The sequence below is a fragment of the Passer domesticus genome, chromosome 27, assembly GCF_036417665.1.
Source record: "Passer domesticus isolate bPasDom1 chromosome 27, bPasDom1.hap1, whole genome shotgun sequence".
NCBI lineage: Eukaryota > Metazoa > Chordata > Aves > Passeriformes > Passeridae > Passer > Passer domesticus.
Window position 1 is genome coordinate 4708026 of NC_087500.1, and position 23273 is coordinate 4731298.

The window sequence follows — 23273 nt, forward strand, 5'->3', positions numbered from 1 at the left end:
AAAATAAAATAAAGTAAAATAAAATAGAATAAAATAAAAAGAAAATTAAGAAAAAGAAAATAAAAATAAAACAAAACAAAATAAAATAAAATAAAATAAAACAAAACAAAATAAAATAAAATAAAATAAGATAAGATAAGATAAAATAAAATAAATAAAAAAAATGAACCAATAACACTAAAAATAATAGAAATAAAATTTCAAAATTTAAAAGTAATAACAATACGATTTAACGTTTAACCCTTTAACCTTTCCCCTTTAACCCTTTCCCTCCCGGAAAGGCGGAGCCCTTCCGGCACGCGGCGGCGATTGATGACGTCACTGACAGCGCGGATGACGTACACGACGCGCCCAATGACGTAACACGGCGCGCTCGAGGCGTCACGCGTCTCGCGCGATGACGTTTCCGCGTCGCGCTCGATGACGTCTCCGCGTCGCGCTCGATGACGTGTCCGCGGCGGCGGCGGCGGGGCCGGGATGCACCGGCGGGGGGTGGGGGCGGGGGCGATCGCCAGGAGGAAACTGACCGAGGTCAGCGGGACCGGGAATGGGAACGGGAACGGGGACTGGGAACGGGAACGGGAACGGGAACGGGGGACAGGGGCCGGGGGTTGGGGACAGGGCTGGGAACGGGAGCGGGACTGGGGACACGGGACAGGGGCCGGGGGTTGGGGACAGGGCTGGGAACGGGAACGGGGACGGGGGCCGGACCGCGGGGCCCGGGAGGGCTCGGGGGCTCTGAGGGGACCCCAGACCCGCGGCCCGGGCAGCGCGGCCAGAGCCGGGGCTGGGCTCGGAGCCCCGGGGAGGAACGGGCGGCTCGGCTCGGCTCTGCCCGGCTCGGCATGACCCGGCTCGGGCTGTCCCGGGTCGGGATTGTCCCGGGTCAGTCTGTCCCGGGTCAGTCTGTCCCGCCGTGCCGTGCGCTGACCCGCTCTCCCCCCAGGCCAAGTACAAGGAGCGCGGCACGGTGCTGGCTGAGGACCAGCTGGCCCAGGTGGGAACTGCAGCGCGGCCCGGCTGCCCCATCCCTGTCCTGTCCCTGTGTCCGTGTGTCTGTCTGTGTCCGTGTGTCCGTGTCCCATTCCTGTCCCTGTGTCTGTGTGTCTGTCCCCATCCCTGTCCGTGTGTCCCTGTCCCATTCCTCTCCCTGTCCCTCCCATCCATTCCCAGCCCATTTCCCGTTCCCAGTGCCGCATCCCATCCCCAATCCCGCTGTGCCTGTTCCTCGCTCCCATCCCGTGTCCCATTCCCGTGTCCCATCCCGTGTCCGTCTGTCCCAGATGTCCAGGCAGCTGGAGACGTTCCGCACGCACCTGCAGGCCTTCGCCTCCAAGCACAAGCAGGAGATTCGCCGCAGCCCCGAGTTCCGCCTGCAGTTCCAGCACATGTGCGCCGCCATCGGCGTCGACCCGCTGGCCTGTGAGCGCGGGGACACGGGGACAGGGGACAGGGACAGGGGACAACGGGGACAGGGACAGGGACAGGGACAGGGACAGGGACAGGGACTGGGGACAGGGGACAGGACAGGGACAGGGGGATAATGGGAATGGGGGGACAATGGGGACAGGGACAGGGGGACACAGGGACACCAGGACAGGGACAGGGACAGGGACACAGGGACAGGGACTGGGGACAATGGGGACACAGACAGGGACAGGGATGGGGACAGGGACAGGGGGATGGGGACAGGGATGGGGACAGGGATGGGGACAGGGGGACAACGGGGACAGGGGGACAGGGGGACAATGGGAATGGGGGGACAATGGGGACAGGGACGGGGACAGGGGGACACAGGGACACCAGGACAGGGACAGGGACAGGGATGGGGACAGGGACACAGGGACACCAGGACAGGGACAGGGACAGGGACGGGGACAGGGACACAGGGACACCAGGACAGGGACAGGGACAGGGACGGGGACAGGGACAGGGACGGGGACAGGGACAGGGACAGGGATGGGGACAGGGACAGGGACAGGGATGGGACAGGGGGACAACGGGGACAGGGGGACAGGGACAGGGGGATAATGGGAATGGGGGGACAATGGGGACAGGGAGAGGGAGAGGGACAGGGACAGGGGGACAATGGGGACACGGACAGGACAGGGACAGGGGACAGGACAGGGACATGGGGACAATGGGAATGGGGGGACAATGGGGACAGGGACAGGGACAGGGATGGGGACAGGGACAGGGATGGGGACATGGGGATGGGGACATGGGGACAATGGGAATGGGGGGACAATGGGGACAGAGGAACAGGGACAGGGGGATGGGGACAGGGACAGGGGGACACAGGGACACCAGGACAGGGACACGGGGACAATGGGGGGGATAACGGGGGGGACAGTAGGGGGGGAGTGGGGGGGACAGCAGTGGGGACAGCTGGGGGAACCGGGGGGGCTCTGGGGCCATCCCAGGGGGGCCGTCCTGGGGGACAGCAGGGGGAAAAACAGGGGGGACAAAGATGGGGACAGTGGGGGGACAGCGAGGACAGTGTGGGGCACAGACCCCAGCCCGGTGTCCCAGATCCCATCCCTGGCTCGGGGATGCCAGACCCCAGCCCGGTGTCCTTCTGCCCCCAGCTGGAAAAGGGTTCTGGGCCGAGGTGCTGGGAGTCGGAGACTTCTACTACGAGCTGGGCGTGCAGATCATCGAGGTGTGCCTGGCGCTGCGGCACCGCAACGGAGGTGGGCAGGGGCGGGGAGCAGCCCTGACCCCAGGGATCCAGCCCTGACCCCAGGGATCCAGCCCTGACCCCAGGGATCCATCACTGACCCCAGGGATCCAGCACTGACCCCAGGGATCCAGCCCTGACCCCAGGGATCCAGCCCTGACCCCAGGGATCCATCAGCCCTGACCCCAGGGATCCACCCCTGATCTGGGATCCAGCCCTGACCCCAGGGATCCATCACTGATCTGAGATCCAGCCCTGACCCCAGGGATCCATCATCCCTCATCCCAGGGTTCCATCATCCCTGATCCCAGGGATCCACCCCTAATCTGGGATCCACCCCGATCCAGGATCCATCCCCGATCCCAGAGATCCAGCCCTGATCCAGGATCCACCCCTGATCCGGAATCCATCCCTCACCCTTGGGATCCAGGCACCCTCTGATCCCACAGATCCATCTGCCCTGATCCCAGGGCCCCCCGATGCCCGCGATCCCCCATTCCCTGATCCCAGAGACCCAGTCATTATCCCGGGGGCCCATCCCTGATCCCAGGGGATCCCGGGGATCCACCCCCAGTCCCAGAGATCCCATCAATCCCATCCCTCCGTGGGAAGAGGGACCAATCCCAGGGATCCCAGCCGTGTCCAGAGGGTCGGGATTCCCGGCGGGGGCGTTCTTCATCCCAAAGGGCAATTCACCCCGGGAACAAGCCCGAATCCCTAAAAATCCCATAAAAATCCCATAAAATCCCCCAAAATCCCATAAAAATCCCAAAAAAATCCCAGCGTGGGCCCGTGCTGCAGGGCTGATCACGCTGGAGGAGCTGCAGGCGCAGGTGCTCAAGGGCCGCGGGAAGTTTGCGCAGGACGTCAGCGCGTGAGTGGGGACGGGAATGCCGGGAATTCCTCGGGAATTCCTGGGAATCAGGGCGTGAGTGGGGACGGGAATGCCGGGAATGCTGGGAATTCCCGGGAATCAGCACCTGAGTGGGGATGGGAATGCCAGAAATTCTGGGAATTCCTTGGGAATCAGCACCTGAGTGGGGATGGGAATGCCGGGAATTCCTTGGGAATCAGCGCCTGAGTGGGGATGGGAATTTTCTCCCTAAAAACCAACCCCAGGGTAATTTTTCCCCACAAATCCAACCCCAGGAAGATTTTTCCCTAAAAACCAACCCCAGCAGGATTTTTCCCCATAAATCCAACTCTGGGATGATTTTTCCCCACAAATCCAATCCCAGCAGGATTTTTCCCCATAAATCCAACTCTGGGATGATTTTTCCCCACAAACCCAGCCCCAGCAGGATTTTCCCCCACAAATCCAATCCCAGGATGATTTTTCCCCACAAAGCCAGCCCCGGGAGGATTTTCCCACTGGAGCTGTGAGGAAGGGACGGGGTCACTCCCCACAGAAGCAGATTTTTAGTTGAAAACCCCCATTTTTGGGGCTGAGCCCCCAAGGCCGCCCAGCTGCCAAAACCCCGTCCCTGCGCGGCGGCAATTCCCGGATTTTGGGGCGCTCCCGGAATGGCCGCTGGAATTCCCGTGTCCCCAGGGATGATCTGCTCCGCGCCATCAAGAAGCTGAAGGTCCTGGGCAGCGGCTTCGGGATCATCCCCGTGGGGGGAACGTTCCTGGTGCAGTCGGTGCCGGCCGAGCTCAGCATGGACCACACGGTGGTGCTGCAGCTGGCCGAGGTGGGAACGCTGGGGATACTGGGAATACTGGGAATGGGAATGCTGGGAATGGGAATGGGGCCTGGCTCAGCATGGATCACACGGTGGTGCTGCAGCTGGCCGAGGTGGGAACGCTGGGAATACTGGGAACGCTGGGAATGGGAATGCTGGGAATGGGAATGCTGGGAATGGGAATGCTGGGATTGGGAACGCTGGGAATGCTGGGAATGGGATTGGGAATGCTGGGAATGGGATTGGGAATGCTGGGAATGCTGGGAATGCTGGGAATGCGGATTGGGAATGCGATTGGGAATGCTGGGAATGGGATTGGGAATGCTGGGAATGGGAATGCTGGGAATGGGAATGGGAATGCTGGGAATGGGAATGGCACCTGGCTGAACATGGATCACACGGTGGTGCTGCAGCTGGCCGAGGTGGGAACGCTGGGAACGCTGGGATTTGGAATGCTGGGAATGGGGATTGGGAATGCTGGGAATGGGGATTGGGAACGCTGGGAATGGGGATTGGGAATGCTGGGAATGGGAATGCTGGGAATGCTGGGAATGGGGATTGGGAATGCTGGGAATGGGGATTGGGAATGCTGGGAATGGGAATGGGAATGCTGGGAATGGGAATGCTGGGAATGCTGGGAATGCTGGGAATGGGGATTGGGAATGCTGGGAATGGGAATGCTGGGAATGGGATTGGGAATGGGATTGGGAATGGGATTGGGATTGGGAATGCTGGGAATGGGAATGGGGCCTGGCTCAACATGGATCACACGGTGGTGCTGCAGCTGGCCGAGGTGGGAACGCTGGGGATGGGAATGGCACCAGGAATGGGGATTGGGAATGGGGATTGATGGGAATGACACCTGGGAATGGGGATTGGTGGGAATGACACCTGGGAATGGGGATTGGTGGGAATGACACCTGGGAGTGGGGATTGGTGGGAATGACACCTGGGAATGACACCTGGGAATGGGGAATTGCTGCTTCCAGGACTGGGAACTGGGATGGGATCAGGCTCGTGGGCAAAGCTGCCGAATGTGGGTTTAAACCTGGGTGAAAAAGAGCCAGAAAATCCTGGTGCTTCCATGAAAAACCGGGATTGGGCCGGGCTGGGCCGGGACCGAAGGGTCCCTGCTCTGCTGGGCCTGGGCTGACGCCCAGACGGATTTTTCCTGGGTTTTTTTTTCCCAGAAAAAAGGATTTGTGACAGTCAGCGAGATCCGGGACAGCCTCAAGTGGGAGACGGAGAGAGCCAAGCAGGTGCTGGTAGGTGGGGATGGGAAACTGGGAAACTGGGAATGGGAAACTGGGAACGGGAAACTGGGGATGGGGATGGGAAACTGGGAACGGGAAACGGGGGATGGGAAACTGGGAACGGGAAACGGGGGATGGGAAACTGGGAACGGGAAAGTGGGGATGGGAAACTGGGGATGGGAAACTGGGAAACTGGGGATGGGAAACTGGGAATGGGGATGGGAAACTGGGAAACTGGGAATGGGAAACTGGGAACGGGAAAGTGGGGATGGGGATGGGAAACTGGGAATGGGATGGGAAACTGGGAATGGGAAACTGGGAATGGGATGGGAAACTGGGGATGGGAAACTGGGGATGGGGATGGGAAACTGGGAATGGGGATGGGAAACTGGGAATGGGAAAGTGGGGATGGGGATGGGAAACTGGGAATGGGGATGGGAAACTGGGAAACTGGGAATGGGATGGGAAACTGGGAATGGGGATGGGAAACTGGGACTGGGGATGGGAAACTGGGAAACTGGGAATGGGATGGGAAACTGGGAACAGGAAACTGGGAATGGGGATGGGAAACTGGGAATGGGAAACTGGGAATGGGAAAGTGGGGATGGGGATGGGAAACTGGGAATGGGGATGGGAAACTGGGAATGGGGATGGGAAACTGGGAATGGGAAACTGGGGATGGGATGGTAATGGGAGCAGCAACGGCAACTCAGCTCATCCCAGTCATTCCCAGCCCATCCAAGCCCATTCCCAATCCCATTTTTCCATTCCAGGATCACCTGCTGAGGGAGGGCATGGCCTGGCTGGATCCCATTCCCATTTTTCCCGTTTTTCCAGGATCACCTGCTGAGGGAGGGCATGGCCTGGCTGGATCCCATTCCCATTATTTTTCCCGTTTTTCCCGTTTTTGCAGGATCACCTGCTGAGGGAGGGCATGGCCTGGCTGGATCCCATTCCCATTATTCCCATTTTTCCCGTTTTTCCCGTTTTTGCAGGATCACCTGCTGAGGGAGGGCATGGCCTGGCTGGACGCGCAGGCCCCGGCCGAGCCGCAGTTCTGGCTGCCCGCGCTCTTCTCGGAGCTGCACGGCCCGGAGAGCGCGGCCGGGCCCTGAGCGCCCGGCAGCCCCGGAGTCCTTGGAAACCCGCCCGGAATCCCTCCCAGGATCCTCGGGAATCACCCTGGAATCCTCGGGAATCACCCCGGAATCCCTCCCAGGATCCTCGGGAATCACCCCTGGAATCCCGCCCGGAATCCCTCCCAGGATCCTCGGGAATCACCCCTGGAATCCTCGGAATCCCAGCCAGAATCCCTCCCAGGATCCTCGGGAATCCCTCCTGGAATCCCTGAGAATCACCTCTGGAATCCTGGCTGGAATCCCCTCCTAGAGTCCTCGGGAATCCCTCCCAGGATCCTCAGGAATCCCCCCTTTGAATCCCTTCTGGGATCCTTGGGAATCTCCTTCCCGGAGTCCTTGGGAATTCTTCCTGGAGTCCTCCGAATCCCGGCTGGAATCCCCCCCAGGATCCTGAGGATTCCCCTCTGGAATCACCCCTGGGATCCCCTGGAATCCCCCCTGGAGTCCTCTGGAATCCCCGGGAATCCTCAGGATCCCTCCTATTCCCTCAATCCCAGGGACAGCAGGACTGGGAATAAAAGTTTTGTAAGAAGTTCCTGAGTTTGGGAAGTTCTGTGGGATCAGGCCCTGCTGGAATCACCCCCTGCTTTTGGGTGGAAAAGCCCCAGATTAGGGAACAGGAGGAAAAGGAGCTGAGGGTGGAGTCTCAGAGGATGCCAGTGGGATCTGGCTCTGGAATTTTGGCTCCCAGCAGTGGGAAAAGGGCCCTGGGAAGTCGTTATTCCATAAGAATTCCCACCAAGGAACACCACAGGCTCCGTTCTGCCAAAACAGAATTTATTGCACAAAGGAAAAAACCGAAAAAACCAAAAAAGGAAACACAACCCCCCCAAAAAAAACCAAAAAAAAAAATTAATTTCAATCTTCTGCACAGCGGGGAGCAGCCGGGATCTCCGCGTGCCTTTGCTGCTCCCAGCTCCGTGCCAGCCTCCAAAAATCTGGTTTTTAAAAATGCCTGCAGGATTGTCACTGGGCTGGGGACACCCCCGGGGACAGCAGGCAATTCCCAGCCCTGGGAAAGCTGCTCGGGTGACACACAGGTGACACAGGTGACACAGGTGACACACAGGAGGTGGCACCGGCCCCGGGGTGGCAGCTCGGCCTCCCCCCGAGGGTTAAATCCAAACCAGCCCCAGGATTTGGGTGAAGAAAGGGGAAACAATTCCCGAGGTTTTCCCGGGAAAAGCACAAAAATTCCCCATTTCCCACCAGGGAAATTCCTCACCGAGGAAATTCCCCATTTCCTACCAGGGAAATTTCCCATTTCCCACCAGGGAAATTCCCCATTTCCCACAAGGCAAATTTCTCCATTTCCTACCTGGGAAATTGCCCCATTTCCTACCAGGAAAATTCCCCATTCCTACCAGGGAAATTCCCATTTTCCAGCAGGGAAATTCTAATTTTCCACCAGGGAAATTCCCATTTCCCACCTGGGAAATTCTCATTTCCCACCAGTGAAATTCCTCATTTCCCACCAGTGAAATTCCCATTTCCTACCAGGGAAAGTCCCCATTTCCCACCAGGGAAATTCCCCATTTTCTGCCAGGGAAATTCCCATTTCCTACCAGGGAAATTCTAATTTTCCACCAGGGAAATTCCCTGCTTCCCACCTGGGAAATTCTCGTTTCCCACCAGGGAAATTCCCCATTTCCCACCAGGGAAATTCCCATTTTCCACCTGGTAAATTCTCATTTCCCACCAGTGAAATTCCTCATTTCCCACCAGGGAAATTCCCCATTTCCCACAAGGGAAATTTCCCCATTTCTGACCTGAGAAATTCCCATTTCCCACCAGGAAAATGTCCCTAAAATCCACAATTCCAGGGGGAATTGTCACCTCCAGGCCGGCTGGGCGGGTGGCACTGCCACTGCCACCTCTGCGTGCCACCCGCGGCGCCGACCCCGCTCTCGGCGGTCCCAAAAACGCAGAATTTGACAAAGTTTGGCAAAGAGTCTGTGCCAGAGTCCAGCAGGGACTGTCCCTCCCTCCCTCCGTGGGGTGGCAGCAGGGAGGGAGGGGACAGGAGGGGACAGGGAGGTGGCACTGACCCCAGGTGGGACACAGAGAATTCCAGGTGAGGAAAGAACGGCTCCACCAGGAGAAAAGCCCTCCTGAAAGGCTAAATTGAGTGTGACAGAAACCATCAAACTGATCTCAGCTCTGCCCTCCTCATCCTCCCTTCCCCAGACCTCCAGGCTGAACAAATCCATGGATTCCTGCAGTTCCCACTTTCCACATGAAGTCTCCAAAGTGCCCCAGGGCTCGAGTAAAGCTTTGGGGAAGGAGCCCCAACTCCAGCAGTGAGAATTCCTTTATCTTTGGTCTGCCTAGAAGAAAGACACCAGGGAGGCCCCAGCTCTCCCAGATTCCACCTGGACACACCTTGGGCTATCCAAGCACTCCCACAGCTCCAGGGAAGGGCTCCCTCCCTGCCCAGGAGCAGAAAAGCTCTCAAGGATTTGCAGTCTAGAGCTCATTCTTTAATCGAACGGAGGAAAAAAAAAAAAAAAAACCTGGAAAAAAACAAACCAAAACAAAACAAAACAAAAAAACCCCAAAAAAATCCCCAACCAGTGTAGGTGTTCTCCAAAAAAACCCCAAAAAACAACCTGATGCCACATGCCAGGAAGTACCTTTGTCCAAGAGGAGCCTGTCCCGAGCTGGGCTTTGTCTCTTTTTGGGAATTCTCCTCGGGGGATCCTCGGGGCGCTCTCCCGGCGCTGTCCCCGCCCCGGCCTGGCTGTGCTGCAGTCCCGGGCCGGGCTGGGCCCTCCTAGGCCTTGGGGCAGCCCTGGGGCTCGGGCTCGGCCTCCGAGGAGCTGCTCTCCGAGTCCCCCTCGGCGCTGTCCGGCTGCTGCCGCTCCTGCAGCCGCGCCCGCAGCGCCTGCAGCCGCCCCAGCAGCGCCTGGTAGTCAAAGTGGCCGCGCTTCTCCCCAAAAGGGTCCTGGGAGGGGAAAACCGGGATCAGGGGGCTCCGGGACAGGGGACGGGCTGGAAACGGGGGGAATTCCGCAGGGAAATGCCAGCCTGGGCGGAGAGGATGGTGAAATTCCCCTGGACAGGATCCTGGAATTCCACTGGGGAGGATCCTGGAATTCCACTGGAAAGGACCCCGGAATTCCACTGGGAACAATCCTGGAATTCCCCTGGACAGGATCCTGGAATTCCCCTGGACAGCATCCTGGAATTCCACTGGACAGGATCCTGGAATTCCCCCGGACAGGATCCTGGAATTCCACTGGGGAGGATCCTGGAATTCTCACTGGAAAGGATCCTGGAATTCTCACTGGATAGGATCCTGGAATTCCACTGGACAGGATCCTGGAATTCCACTGGAAAGGACCCCGGAATTCCACTGGGAAGGATCCTGAAATTCCCCTGGACAGGATCCTGGAATTCTCACTGGGAAGGATCCTGGAATTCCACTGGGAACAATCCTGGAATTCCCCTGGACAGGATCCTGGAATTCCACTGGACAGGATCCTGGAATTCTCACTGGACAGGATCCTGGAATTCTCACTGGACAGGATCCTGGAATTCCATTGGGGAGGATCCTGAAATTCTCACTGGGAACAATCCTGGAATTCCCCTGGACAGGATCCTGGAATTCCACTGGAAAGAACCCTGGAATTCCACTGGGAAGGATCCTGAAATTCCCCCTGGACAGGATCCTGGAATTCCACTGGAGAGGATCCTTGGACTCCCCTTGGTGCTGCACATTCGTCCAGGCTCAGCTGTCCCAGCTGTCCCATCCCTGTCCCCAGCTGTCCCATCCCTGTCCCCAGCTGTCCCCAGCTGTCCCATCCCTGTCCCCAGCTGTCCCATCCCTGTCCCCAGCTGTCCCATCCCTGTCCCCAGCTGTCCCCAGCTGTCCCCAGCTGTCCCATCCCTGTCCCCAGCTGTCCCCAGCTGTCCCATCCCTGTCCCAGCCCTGTCCCATCCCTGTCCCCAGCTGTCCCATCCCTGTCCCAGCCCTGTCCCATCCCTGTCCCCAGCTGTCCCAGCTGTCCCCTCACCTGCATGGTCTGGCCCTGCAGGTGCAGCCTCTCCTTGCACACGCCCTCGTAGAAGTCCAGGTACTCCATGAAGGATTTCTCCATGACGCCGCTGGGGACACAGGGGACACGGTCACCACGGCCGTGGGGACACCGCGGTGCCACCCCGTGCTGCTGGCACGGCCTGGCTGGGCCCGGGGGCTGCGGGGAGGGGACAGAGACGGGGAGGGGACAGAGGGGACAGAGACAGGGAGGGGACAGAGGCAGGGAGGGGACAGAGGGGACAGAGACAGGGAGGGGACAGAGACAGGGGAGGGGACAGAGGGGACAGAGACAGGGAGGGGACAGAGACAGGGAGGGGACAGAGGGGACAGAGACAGGGAGGGGACAGAGGCAGGGAGGGGACAGAGCCCAGGGGACCCGGGCACAGCAGCTGCGCTCCCCTCCCTCCTCCCAGGAACTTTCTGGGAATGTTTTCCCCCAGAGCTCGTCCTGCACATTCCCTGCACAGGCCCCGCTCCCGGGAATTCGGGAATGACGGCTGGGAATGGATCCTGGTGCCCCCAGCCCCGGTGTCCCCGTGTCCCGTACCGGAGGGGCTCGGGGCAGGGACACTTCCCCTCCAGCATGTCACACACGGCCACGCGGATGGTCTCGTGCCGGATGCACTCGTTGTAGTTCTTGCTGTCCCCGGGGTGCCGCTCCTGGGGACACAGCGGTGAGGGCAGGGCCTGACCCGGGCACAGCCCGGCCTGACCCGTTCTGACCCGTGCAGAACCCAGCCTGACCCAGCCTGACCCGTGCAGAGCCCAGCCTGACCCGTGCTGACCCGTGCAGAACCCAGCCTGACCCGGGCACAGCCCGTTCTGACCCGGGCAGAACCCAGCCTGACCCGTTCTGACCCGTGCAGAGCCCAGCCTGACCCGTGCTGACCTGTGCAGAACCCAGCCTGACCCGGGCACAGCCTGGCCTGACCCGTGCAGAACCCAGCCTGACCCGGCCTGACCCGTGCAGAACCCAGCCTGACCCGTTCTGACCCGTGCAGAACCCAGCCTGACCCGCCTGACCCGTTCTGACCCGGGCACAGCCCGGCCTGACCCGGGCACAGCCCAGTTCCAGCTGCAGTCCCACTTAATTCCAGGCTGAGATCCCAATAAATTCCAGCCTGCAATCCCAGTCAGTTCCAGCCTGGAACCCCAGTCAGCTCCAGGATAATCCCAGTCCGTCCCAGCTGGGATCCCAGTTCCAGGCTATAATCCCAATCCACTCCAGTCCATCCCAGTCAGCTCCAGGACAATCCCAGTCCATCCCAGTCAGCTCCAGGACAATCCCAGTCCATCCCAGTCAGCTCCAGTCCATCCCAGTCAGCTCCAGGACAATCCCAGTCCATCCCAGTCCATCCCAGCGCTCCCACCTGCTCGAAGCCGGGCTCGTTGTGGTACGGGTTCTCGGTCATCAGGGACTGGATGGAGATCAGCACTGACGAGATGCTCTGCGCCGGGCTCCAGGCCGGGCCTGTCCACGTGCTGGGCCAGCAGGGCACAGAAACTCCAATTAACACCTCATTAATTAACCAGCAGCACCGCCCACGCACGGCAGAGCCCCAAAACCTGGGGAGCAGAGCTGGGCCTGACCCTGGGCCCGACCTGGGCCTGACCTGGGGAGCAGAGCTGGGGACCTCCCCTGGACCCAAACCTCCCTGGCACAGCCTGAACTGTCCTGTCCTTCTGTCCAGCTCAGCTGGACCCAGCCTTACCCCAGGGTGCTGAGGGGTTCCCTAAGCCAGGCTTACCCCAGGATGCTGAGGCAGATGCTAAGCCCAGCTTACCCCAGGATGCTGAGGCAGACCCCAGGGTGCTGAGGCATGCTCTAGGCCCGGCTTACCCCAGGATGCTGAGGCAGACCCCAGGGTGCTGAGGCAGACCCCAGGGTGCTGAGGCAGACCCCAGGGTGCTGAGGCAGACCCTAAGCCCAGCTTACCCCAGGATGCTGAGGCAGACCCCAGGGTGCTGAGGCAGACCCTAAGCCCAGCTTACCCCAGGGTGCTGAGGCATGCTCTAGGCCCGGCTTACCCCAGGATGCTGAGGCAGACCCTAAGCCCAGCTTACCCCAGGATGCTGAGGCAGACCTTGCCGTTGCGGTAGAAGTTGGGGTTGAAGCGCACGGTGTTGTTGCCCGTGGTCATGAGCTTGACGCGGGGCGGGTGGATGGGGTAGTCGGGCGGGCAGCGGAACAGGAACAGGAAGAAGCCGCCCTCGTAGGGGGTGTCGAACGGGCCCGTGATCAGCGCGTGGATCTGCGGGGACACCGAGCCCTGCGGCTTCCCCACCGGCACGGCCCCGGCGCTCCCAAACCCGGCACGGCTCCGACATTCCCAAACCCTGCACGGCTCCGGCATTCCCAAACCCGGCACGGCTCCGGCATTCCCAAACCCGGCACGGCTCCGGCATTCCCAAACCCGGCACGGCCCCGGCGCTCCCAAACCCGGCACGGCTCCGGCATTCCCAAACCCGGCACGGCTCCGGCATTCCCAAACCCTGCACAGCTCCAGCATTCCCAAACCCTGCAGCATTCCCAGACCCTGCGGTGTTCCCAAACCCTGCGGCTTCCTGACTGGCACGGCCCCGGCGCTCCCAGAGCCTGCATGGCTCTGGCATTCCCAGAGCCTGCAGCATTCCCAAACCTGACACAACTCCGGCATTCCCAGAGCCTCCAGCATTCCCAAACCCTGCACGGCTCCAGCATTCCCAAACCCTGCAGCATTCCCAGAGCCTGCGGTGTTCCCAGACCCTGCACAGCTCTGGCATTCCCAAACGCTGCACGGCTCCAGCATTCCCAAACCCTGAGGCATTCCCAGACCCTCCAGGGTTCCCAGACCCGGCACGGCTCCGGCGTTCCCAAACCCTGCATGGATCTGGCATTCCCAGACCCTACAGTGTTCCCGGACCGGCACGGTCCCGGCATTCCCAAACCCTGCACAGCTCCGGCGTTCCCAGAGCCTGCAGCATTCCCAAACCCTGAGGCGTTCCCAGACCCTCCGGAGCTCCTCAACCCCGCGGCATTCCCCAATCCTCCGGGGATCCCAAGCCCTCCAGCATTCCCACACCATCCAGCATTCCCAAACCCCGCTCCACTGGATGCCACCCCCCATCCCTGGGGAATCCAGAGCCTTGCTGTTCCCAGGGCACTGAGGGGATATTCCAGCCGGGATATTCCAGCCGGGAATGCTCCTGGATCCCGGATTTGGGCAGAGGGGCACCCCGGGCTGCTGTTCCCAGGGCACTCGGGGGATATTCCAGCCGGGATATTCCAGCCGGGAATGCTCCTGGATCCGGATTTGGGGAGGGGGCCCCGGGCTGCTCACCTTGGTCATGTCGTGGGGGTCGGGCACCACGAACATCCCCGGGGGCGGCTCCTTGTAGATGGACATGATATCCCTGGAAAAGGGAGAGGGAAGAGGGAATGAGCCGGGACCGGCCGGGGGCTGCGGGGACGGGATTTAACCCGGGATTGGGAGCTCTGGGTGAGCCCCCGCAGCCGAGCCCCAAACGCAGCCCAGGAATTCCAGAGCACGCCCGGAATCCCGGCTGGAATTCCCAGGAATCCCCCCTGGAATCCTCAGGAATCCTGTCTGGAATCCCCCCTGGAATCCTTGGGAATCCTGGCTGGGATCCTCAGGAATCCTGACTGGAATTCTCAGGGATCTTCCCCAGAATCCCACCTGGAATCCCTCCAGGAACTCCCCCCTGGAATTTCCCCACCTCCAGCACCAGGAATCCCAACAAAAATGAAAATCCAACGGAATTCCTGCCGTGAATTCCCCCCTGGATGCTCAGCCCCACAGGAAGGGAACCCTCCAGACCCCAATCCTGGGCAGGATCCCGGCAGGAATTCCAGGGGATCCAGGCGGGAATTCCAGGGGATCCAGGTGGGAATTCCAGGGGATCCAGGCGGGAATTCCAGGGGATCCCGGGCTGGGAATTCCCTGGGACAGAGCGAAGGGTCCCTGCCCAAGGACCCTCCCGACCCAAACCTGTCCGGGACTCTCCGGGGCACCGGGGCTGAGCCCGGGAGAGCCCCGGGACACCGGGGAGGGCCGGGAGCCGTGCCCGTGCCTGTCCCGGGACACCGGGAGATGTTCCCGTGCCTGTCCCGGGACACCGGGAGCCGTGCCCGTGCCTGTCCCGGGACACCGGGAGATGTTCCCGTGCCTGTCCCGGGCCGGTGCCCGCTGCGGCGCAGGGCCCGTTACCGGCCGCGGGGCCGAGCCGAGCGCCCGCGCCGCGCTCCGTGCCCGCGCCCCGCGCTGCCGGTGCCGGTTCCGCCCCGGTTCCGTCCCGGTTCCGTCCCGGTTCCGCCCCGTGCCGGTGCCGCTCGCTCACCGTTTGATCCGCAGCAGGCAGGCCGGGCTGGGCCGCTCGCTGTCCCAGTCGCCGCTGACCGTGGGGTCCCAGAAGGCGGAGTGCGTGAGGAGCGCGGCCCCCGCGGCCGCCGCCGCCATCGGGGCGCCGCCGCTGCCGGGGGCCACGCCGGTGCCGGGCGCCGCGGCCGCGCCGAAGCCCGCCGCCGCCCACAGCTCGGCGGGGATGAAGACGCCGGGGGTCCCCGCGGCGCCGGCGGCGCTGGGGGAGGCGCTGCCGCCGCCGCCCGCCGCCAGCACCGCGGCCGGGGCCGGGGCCGCGTCCTCGGCCGCCGGGCTCTCCGCCATTGCGGCCTCGGCCCGCGCCGCTTCCGGGACTCCGCACCACCGAGGCGCGCGGCCAGAGCGGCCCCGCGCCGCCCACGCTCCCGCCCCCGGCACCACAGAGCGGCGGCGGAGCGGCGCTCCCGCAGGGGAGGGCGGGCAGGGGGAATGGCGGCAGCGCCCCCTGCTGGGGGGGAGGCCTGGCGGGGGAAAGGGGAATTGGGGTTTTGGGGTTTGGGGGGAATTTGGGGGAATTTGGGGGAAAGAGGGAGTTTGGGGAACGGCGGGGTTATGGGAGCACAAAGGCCGGGATCATCCCGCTGGATCCTTTTCCCTTCGGGATATTCTCTGGGATGGGATCATCCCGCTGGATCCGTTCCTCAGGATCATCCCACCGGATCCTTTCCGTTCGGGATCATCCCACCGGATCCGTTCCTCTCGGGATCCTCGCTGGCTCCAGGGTCAGCGCAGCCAGGCGCTGCTCACCGTGTCCCCAGCTGTCACCTCCCCTCCCTCCCGCTGTGTCCCACCCCGGGACACCGGGAATCCTGCATCCCGGGAATCCTGCATCCCGGGAATCCTGTGCCCCATTCCCAGGGGATTACTGTCACCCAGCCCAGTAGCTGTGCTGTTCTGGAACATTCCCTCCCTGGCTGGGGTCCCCCATTCCCGCCCGGAATCCCGGGAATTGCTCCTCGGAATCCAGGGAATTGCCCCTCTCCCATCCCTTCCGTCTGCGCAGCCCAACCTTCCTCCAAACCTCGGAGCTTCTTGGGCGAGTCCTCCTCAGAATTCCTTCAGGAATTCCATTCCCAGGAATGTCCCCAGACAGAGCCACCAATTCCCCGTGTCCCATCCCTGTGTCCCATTCCCATTCCCATCCCCATTCCCATTCCCATGTCCCATTCCCATTCCCGTGTCCCATCCCCACCCCCGTGTCCCATCCCCATTCCCATCCCCATTCCCATGTCCCATTCCCATTCCCGTGTCCCATCCCCATTCCCATTCCCATTCCCATCCCCATTCCCAGGAATCCGCTCCCATTCCCAGCAAGGTCCCAGCCGCTGCCAGAGGCTCGGGGCAGGAGGAGCGGCTGCGTTAATTACTTTAATTACTCCACGCGGGTAACGAGCCAAGCTCCCCCCGGGGCTCCCTTTGCCGCCTCTCCCAGAATCCCGGGAATTCTGGGTGGGATTTGGGAATGTCTGCTCCTGAAGGGCTGAGGCGGGGAGCAGCCGGGGGGAGCAATCCCTCAGCTCCGGGGTTTTCTGGGAATTCTGCTCTGAGCGGGGACAGTGCCCAGAATTCCCGGAATTCCTGGGAATTCCCTTCTGCCAAGGCCCCCAGGGGATCCCGGAATGCCTGGGGTGGGGAGGGGCCTGGAATCCCAGCAGGGACAGCTCCTGGGCACTGCAGGAATTCTCAGGATTCCCAGGAATTCTCCCCCACATCCACCCCAAGCCCTTCCCAGGGAGCTCTGTCTTCCCAGGGCCCAGGTTTGGGGGAATTCCTGCACATTTCAGGTGGATCCACCTTCGCTTCCCATTCCACAGCCGGGATTTCCCACCCACAACCTCCCCCAGGAAGCGGAAAATAAAGGTAAAAAAACCCCAAAACAGCGAATTCCGCAGAGAAATCCTTGGTTTCCTTTGGGAATTCCATCCCAGCCCCCGAGCTCTGCTTTCTCAGGGCCCAGATTTGGGGGGATTTCTGCAGATTTGAGTTCCCCTTCCCATTCCCACCCCGCAGCTGGGATTCCCCACCCCAAATCTCCCCCAGGGGGTGCAGAACTCAGATAAAAACCCCAAAACAGCGAATTCCGTAGAGAAATCCTTGGTTTCCTTTGGGAATTCCATCCCAGCCCCCAACCCCAAGCTCTGCTTTCCCAGGGCCCCGATTTGGGGCGATTTTTTACAGATTTACTCCACCTTCATTCTCCTCTCCTCCCATTCCCGTTCCCACCCCGCAGCTGGGATTCCCCACCCCAAATCTCCCCCAAGGTGTGTAGAATAAAGATAAAAAACCCCAAAACGGGGAATTCTGTAGAGAAATGTGTGGTTTCCTTTGGGAATTCCACCCCAGCCCCCAACCCCAAACTCTTATTTCCCAGGGCCCCGATTTGGGGCGATTTTTTACAAATTTGGCTCCACCTTCATTCTCCTCTCCTCCCATTCCCCAACCCCAAGCTCTGTTTTCCCAGGGCCCCGATTTGGGGGGATTTTTTACAGTTTTACTCCACCTTCATTCTCCTCTCCTCCCATTCCCATTCCCATTCCCACCCCGCAGCTGGGATTCCCCGCCCCGAGCGTCCCCCAGGGGTGCAGAACTCAGATAAAAAACCCCAAAACAGTGAATTCTGTAGAGAAATGTGTGGTTTCCTTTGGGAATTCCACCCCAGCCCCCAACCCCAACACCCAACCCCAACCTCTGCTTTCCCAAGGCCCAGATTTGGGGCGATTTCTGCAGATTTGAGTTGACTTCCTCTTCCCATTCCCACCCCACATCTGGGATTCCCCGCCCCGAGCGTCCCCCAGGGGTGCAGAACTCAGAGAAAAAACCCCAAAACGGGAATTCCGTAGAGAAACGCGTGGTTTATGTGGGAGGAGCAGCGGCGCCGCGGTCACATGGCGAAGAGGATGAGGAAGGCCACCATGAGGCAGAAGAGCCCCATGGCCTCGGAGAGCGCGAAGCCCAGGATGGCGTAGGAGAAGAGCTGCTGCTTCAGGGACGGGTTCCTGCGCGGGAAAACGGGGTGAGAGCGGGACGGGGAACGGGAACGGGGATGGGAATGGGAATGGGAAATGGGAATGGGAAACCGGAGTGAGAGCGGGACGGGGAACGGGAACGGGGATGGGAATGGGAATGGGAAAATGGGGAATGGAAATGGGAAACCAGAGTGAGAGTGGGAACGGGGAACGGGAATGGGGATGGGAAACGGGGATGGGAAAATGGGAATGGGAAATGGGAATGGGAAAACGGGGAATGGGAATGGGAAACCGGAGTGAGAGCGGGAACGGGGAACGGGAATGGGGATGGGAATGGGAAATGGGGATGGGAAACGGGGATGGGAAAATGGGGAATGGAAATGGGAAACCAGAGTGAGAGCGGGAACGGGGAACGGGAATGGGGATGGGAATGGGAAATGGGGATGGGAAACGGGGATGGGAAAATGGGGAATGGAAATGGGAAACCAGAGTGAGAGCGGGAACAGGAAAATGGGAATGGGAAACGGGAACGGGGATGGGAAACGGGGATGGGAAACCGGAGTGAGAGCAGGAACGGGAAACGGGAACGGGGATGGGAATGGGAAACGGGGATGGGAAAATGGGGAATGGGGATGGGAAACCGGAGTGAGAGTGGAACAGGGATGGGAAACGGGAATGGGAAACGGGAGTGAGAACAGGGATGGAGATGGGAAAATGAGAATGGGAATGGGAAAATGGGAACGGGGATGGGAAATGGGGAATGAGAACGGGAATGGGGATGGGAATTGGGAGTGAGAGTGGGAATGGGGACAGGAAACCGGAGTGAGAACAGGGAATGGGGACAGGAAACGGGAAAATGGGGAATGGAAATGGGAAACGGGGTGAGAGCGGGAATGGGGATGGGAATTGGGAGTGAGAGTGGGAATGGGGACAGGAAACGGGAAAATGGGGAATGGAAATGGGAAACGGGGTGAGAGCGGGAATGGGGATGGGAAACGGGAGTGAGAATGGGAATAGGGATGGGAAAACGGGGAAATGGGAACGGGAAAGGGGGTGAGAATGGGAACAGGAAATGGGAACAGGAATGGGGAATGGGAAGGGGGAATGATGTCCCGAATCAGCCCAGAACCAGGGAATGAAACCAGGAAATAAAACCAGGGAATGACACCAGGGGATTTCCCAAACCAGGGAATCCCAATCCAGGGAATGACACCAGGAACAAATCCAGGGAATAAATCCAGGGAATGACCCCCAAGGCAGCCCAGGGTGTGGCTGGGCAGGGAGCAGCTGGGATGGATGGGTCAGGATGGGGTATCCGGGGTTTTTCCTGGTTTTGGGGATGTGAAACCCTGGATTTGGCTGGCACCTGGTGGCTCCGAGCTGCAATTCCTTCCAGGGGCAGCAGAGCTCCAGAGGGAAGTTGGGAATCAATTAGAATTCAAACAATTCAGGGACTTTAACAGAACAAGGGATTAATTTAATAGAATAATGGATTAATTTAATTGAATATTTAATTGAATATTAGTGGATTATTTTAAAAGAACAACCATTTTAATAGAATGGATTACCCTAATAAAATAGTTATTTTAATAGAATAATGAGATTAATAGAATGGATTATGTTGAGATAATAGCACTGTTTTATTAGAATAGATGTTTTGCTTTAAGAGAGTGGATTATTTTATACAGAACAGTGGATTCTTTTTAGGAGAAGAATGGATTATTTAAATAAATGGATTATTTTAAGAGAAAAATGGCTTGTTTTAATAGACTGTATTAGTTTAATAGAATAATGGAGTTTTTTAAGAGAAGAGGGGATCATTTTTAGGGGAATGGGGGATTTTTAAGGGAATGGGGGACTAATTTTTAGGGGAATGGGGACCATTTTAAAGGACCATTTTTGGGCAAGACTGGACCATTTTAAAGGGAATGCTGCACCACACACCCGTTGATATCTGAGTCCTTAACACCCATCCTGTTCCACATCCCCTGAGCACAGCCAGCCCCAAATCCTGGGGAAAGGTCCCTGGGAATGGCCCCAAATCCTGGGGAATGGCCCCAAATCCTGGGGAAAGGTCCCTGGGAATGGCCCCAAATCCCGGGGAATGGCCCCAAATCCTGGGGAAAGGTCCCTGGGAATGGCCCCAAATCACAGGGAATGGCCCCAAATCCCGGGGAAAGGTCCCTGGGAATGGCCCCAAATCCCGGGGAATGGCCCCAAATCACAGGGAATGGCCCCAAATCCCGGGGAAAGGTCCCTGGGAATGGCCCCAAATCCCGGGGAATGGCCCCAAATCCTGGGGAAAGGTCCCTGGGAATGGCCCCAAATCCCGGGGAATGGCCCCAAATCCTGGGGAAAGGTCCCTGGGAATGGCCCCAAATCCTGGGGAATGGCCCCAAATCCCGGGGAAAGGTCCCTGGGAATGGCCCCAAATCCCGGGGAATGGCCCCAAATCCTGGGGAAAGGTCCCTGGGAATGGCCCCAAATCCTGGGGAATGGCCCCAAATCCTGGGGAAAGGTCCCTGGGAATGGCCCCAAATCCTGGGGAATGGCCCCAAATCCCGGGGAAAGGTCCCTGGGAATGGCCCCGCTCCCGGTCCCGTTCCCGTTCCCGCTCCCGTTCCCATTCCCGTTCCCGCTCCCGTTCCCGCACCTGGCGTAGCCGATGATGAGGCTCCCGAACACGGTGCCGATCCCCGCCCCCGAGCCCGCCACGCCCACGGTGGCGGCGCCGGCCCCGATGAACTTGGCGGCCGTGTCGATGTCCCGGGACAGCGCGGAGCTGCGGAACTGCCGCCGGGGCTGCACGGCCACAGACACCTGGGGACACGGGGACACAGCAGGGACACATCAGGGACACAGCAGGGCCAGCTCAGGGACACACCAGGGTCACGGGGACACAGCAGGGACACAGCAGGGACACACCAGGGACACAGGGACACAGCAGGGACACGGGGACAGGGACACACCAGGGACACAGCAGGGACACAGCAGGGACACAGCAGGGACATGGGGACACAGCAGGGACATGGGGACACACCAGGGACACATCAGGGACAGCCAGGGACACCTCAGGGCTGGCACCCAGCATGGGAAGGGGAGCGTTGGTCCTGATCAACAGCATGAGGATGGAAGATGGGGATGAAGGATCAGGATGAGGATGAGGGATCAGGATGAAGCATGAAGGATGAGGATGAAGGAGCAGGATCAGGATGAAGAAGAGGGATCGGGGTCAGGATCAGGATGAAGGAGCAGGATGGGGATGAAGGAGCAGGATGAGGGATGAGAGATCAGGATGAGGATCCAGGATGGGGATGAGGGATGAGGATGGGGATGAAGGATGAGGATGAGGACGGGCCTCCCCGCTCTCACCTGCGCGCTCTCCTCAGGCCTGCTGAGCACAGCCACGGACACGGGCCTGGCCAGGGCCCTGGAGCAGCAGCGGAGCTGCGGGGACAGGACAGGGACAGCTGGGACAGCAGGGCCAGCCCAGCCCCTCAGCCCCAGCCCACCCTGCAGCCACCCCGGGGGCACAGAGCAGCACCCCACCCCTCATGGAGCACTGAACCCCCAGAACACCCCAGACGTGACCCAGAACTGGGAAACAAAGGTTCTCAGTGGAGGGAAACGAAGGTTCTCAATGGAGGGAGCTCCTGCCTCAGCCCCCTGGATCAATCCCACACGCCCCAGGCTGGGTGCCAGCCCCACAAATCCCATTATTGCCACTTTCCCCCCGTTTTCCTCCTGGAAAGGAAGGGATTGCTGAGTGGGAATCCCTGCTGGGAGTTCCTGGGGCTGCAGCCCAGCGCCAGCACTCACATGCTGTCCCCAGAGGTCACCTTGTTCCCTTCCTCCTCAAACCCCGCCGGCTCCCAGCGGGGCCAGCAGGAGGGCACAAATCCCCCAAATCCCAAATCCCCGCCGGGAACTCCCCCAGCCCGGCCAGGGAAGGACCTACCAGCGCTGGGGAGCTGAGGAGAGCCACGGGAGCCTGCATCGTGCTGGATCTGCAGCGAAAAAACCCCCACAAAAATCACAAATAAATCATCAACCAAGGACCAACGGCAACGGGATTCCCGTGCTGCTGGCACCGGCCACCCCGGGGTCACACCACGGCTGAGCTCCAAGGCTGTCCCCAGGGCTGTGTCCCCAGGGCTGTGTCCCCAGGGCTGTGTCCCACTGACCCTGCCGTGTCCCCGGGGCTTTAACCCCACCGTGTCCCCAACTGTCCCCAGGGCTTTGTCCCCACCGTGTCCCCAAATGTCCCCACCGTGTCCCCAAGGTTTTAACCCCACCATGTCCCCAAGGCTTTGTCCCCACCGTGTCCCCAAGGTTTTAACCCCACGTGTCCCCAACTGTCCCCAAGACTTTGTCCTCATCGTGTCCGCAAGGCTTTGTCACCACGCTGTCCCCAAGGCTTTAACCCCTCCACGTCCCGACTGTCCCCACCGTGTCTCCAAGGCTTTAACTCCACCGTGTCCCCAAGGTTTTAACCCCACCGTGTCCCCGGCTGTCCCCAAGGCTTTAACCCCCCTGTGTCCCCAAGGTTTTGTCCCCACGGCTTTAACTCCATCACGTCCCCAACGTTTTAACCCCACCGTGCCCCAAGGCTTTAACCCCACCATGTCCCCAAGGCTTTGTCCCCACCGTGTCCCCAGGGTTTTGTCCCCAAGGCTTTGTCCCCACCGTGTCCCCAAGGCTTTGTCCCCACCGTGTCCCGAGGCTCTGCCCCCGTCCCCTCCGTGTCCCGGCCGTCCCCTCAGCCCTCGCACGCTCCGTGCCCTCCCTCCTTTCCCCGTTGATCCCCGCTCGGTGCCCGCCCCGGCCATCTCCTCCCTCACGACCCCCCGAGGGCAGCACAGGCCGCACCGCCCGCCGGGCACCGAAGGGCACCACCCCAGCGAGCACGGGCCGGGCCCGCGGCTGCGGCCGGGGGTCCCGGGGGTCCCCGGGGTCCCGTGAGGCGCGGGCCGGGCCGGGCCGGCTCCCACCTGCGCGGGGTCCGCTCGGGCCGGCGGCGGCGGCGGCTCTGTGGGCAGCGTCACCTTGGCCGTGTCCCCCCCGGCGTCCTCCGCGCCCATTGGCTGCCGCCGCGCGCGCGCGCCCGCGCCCGCCCTCCCCATTGGCCGAGC

At 60.5% G+C, this 23273-nt stretch overlaps 3 protein-coding genes across 9 annotated transcripts; 1 reads left to right on the plus strand and 2 right to left on the minus strand.

Moving 5' to 3' along the window:
* The first annotated feature begins 422 nt into the window (after window positions 1-422).
* On the plus strand, window positions 423-7289 carry SNF8 (SNF8 subunit of ESCRT-II). Of its 7 annotated transcripts, none has more exons than XR_010350791.1 (9): window positions 423-531; window positions 947-997; window positions 1284-1422; window positions 2589-2693; window positions 3482-3554; window positions 4233-4374; window positions 5556-5630; window positions 6614-6805; window positions 6839-7289. XR_010350791.1 is itself a non-coding variant. In XM_064399799.1 (8 exons), exons 1-8 carry the CDS (start codon window positions 478-480, stop codon window positions 6731-6733), a joined length of 759 nt encoding a protein of 252 aa, XP_064255869.1. In that variant the 5' UTR covers window positions 423-477; the 3' UTR covers window positions 6734-7289. The 7 variants fall into 7 exon arrangements, 5 of the variants coding, with proteins under 5 accessions (XP_064255869.1, XP_064255870.1, XP_064255867.1 ...); XR_010350790.1 differs by having other exon boundaries at window positions 6885-7289; XM_064399799.1 differs by having other exon boundaries at window positions 6614-7289.
* Window positions 7290-7512: 223 nt separating this feature from the next.
* UBE2Z (ubiquitin conjugating enzyme E2 Z) lies at window positions 7513-15519 on the minus strand. The gene is made up of 7 exons (XM_064399796.1): window positions 15135-15519; window positions 14117-14189; window positions 12861-13048; window positions 12167-12278; window positions 11344-11456; window positions 10774-10864; window positions 7513-9701 (listed from the first exon to the last, which is right to left on the minus strand). Exons 1-7 carry the CDS (start codon window positions 15458-15460, stop codon window positions 9531-9533), a joined length of 1074 nt encoding a protein of 357 aa, XP_064255866.1. The 5' UTR covers window positions 15461-15519; the 3' UTR covers window positions 7513-9530.
* A 2488-nt stretch (window positions 15520-18007) lies between these two features.
* On the minus strand, window positions 18008-23246 carry ATP5MC1 (ATP synthase membrane subunit c locus 1). The gene is made up of 5 exons (XM_064399911.1): window positions 23133-23246; window positions 22100-22148; window positions 21514-21588; window positions 20795-20961; window positions 18008-18171 (listed from the first exon to the last, which is right to left on the minus strand). Exons 2-5 carry the CDS (start codon window positions 22136-22138, stop codon window positions 18057-18059), a joined length of 396 nt encoding a protein of 131 aa, XP_064255981.1. The 5' UTR covers window positions 22139-22148; window positions 23133-23246; the 3' UTR covers window positions 18008-18056.
* Window positions 23247-23273: the final 27 nt, after the last annotated feature.

What these genes read in the sequence shown, in the direction of transcription:
- SNF8 (XM_064399797.1), top strand. Translation starts at nt 478, where the DNA reads ATGCACCGGCGGGGGGTGGGGGCGGGGGCGATCGCCAGGAGGAAACTG. An exon ending in CGGCGTCGACCCGCTGGCCT is followed by an intron (nt 1,423 to 2,588) that starts GTGAGCGCGGGG and finishes TTCTGCCCCCAG; the next exon opens with CTGGAAAAGGGTTCTGGGCC. An exon ending in GCTGCGGCACCGCAACGGAG is followed by an intron (nt 2,694 to 3,481) that starts GTGGGCAGGGGC and finishes CCCGTGCTGCAG; the next exon opens with GGCTGATCACGCTGGAGGAG.
- UBE2Z (XM_064399796.1), bottom strand. Translation starts at nt 15,460, where the DNA reads ATGGCGGAGAGCCCGGCGGCCGAGGACGCGGCCCCGGCCCCGGCCGCG. An exon ending in GTCTGCCTCAGCATCCTGGG is followed by an intron (nt 12,279 to 12,860) that starts GTAAGCTGGGCT and finishes CTGCTGGCCCAG; the next exon opens with CACGTGGACAGGCCCGGCCT. An exon ending in ACGAGCCCGGCTTCGAGCAG is followed by an intron (nt 11,457 to 12,166) that starts GTGGGAGCGCTG and finishes CTGTGTCCCCAG; the next exon opens with GAGCGGCACCCCGGGGACAG.
- ATP5MC1 (XM_064399911.1), bottom strand. Translation starts at nt 22,138, where the DNA reads ATGCAGGCTCCCGTGGCTCTCCTCAGCTCCCCAGCGCTG. An exon ending in TCCTCAGCTCCCCAGCGCTG is followed by an intron (nt 21,589 to 22,099) that starts GTAGGTCCTTCC and finishes CTGTCCCCGCAG; the next exon opens with CTCCGCTGCTGCTCCAGGGC. An exon ending in GGCCTGAGGAGAGCGCGCAG is followed by an intron (nt 20,962 to 21,513) that starts GTGAGAGCGGGG and finishes CCGTGTCCCCAG; the next exon opens with GTGTCTGTGGCCGTGCAGCC.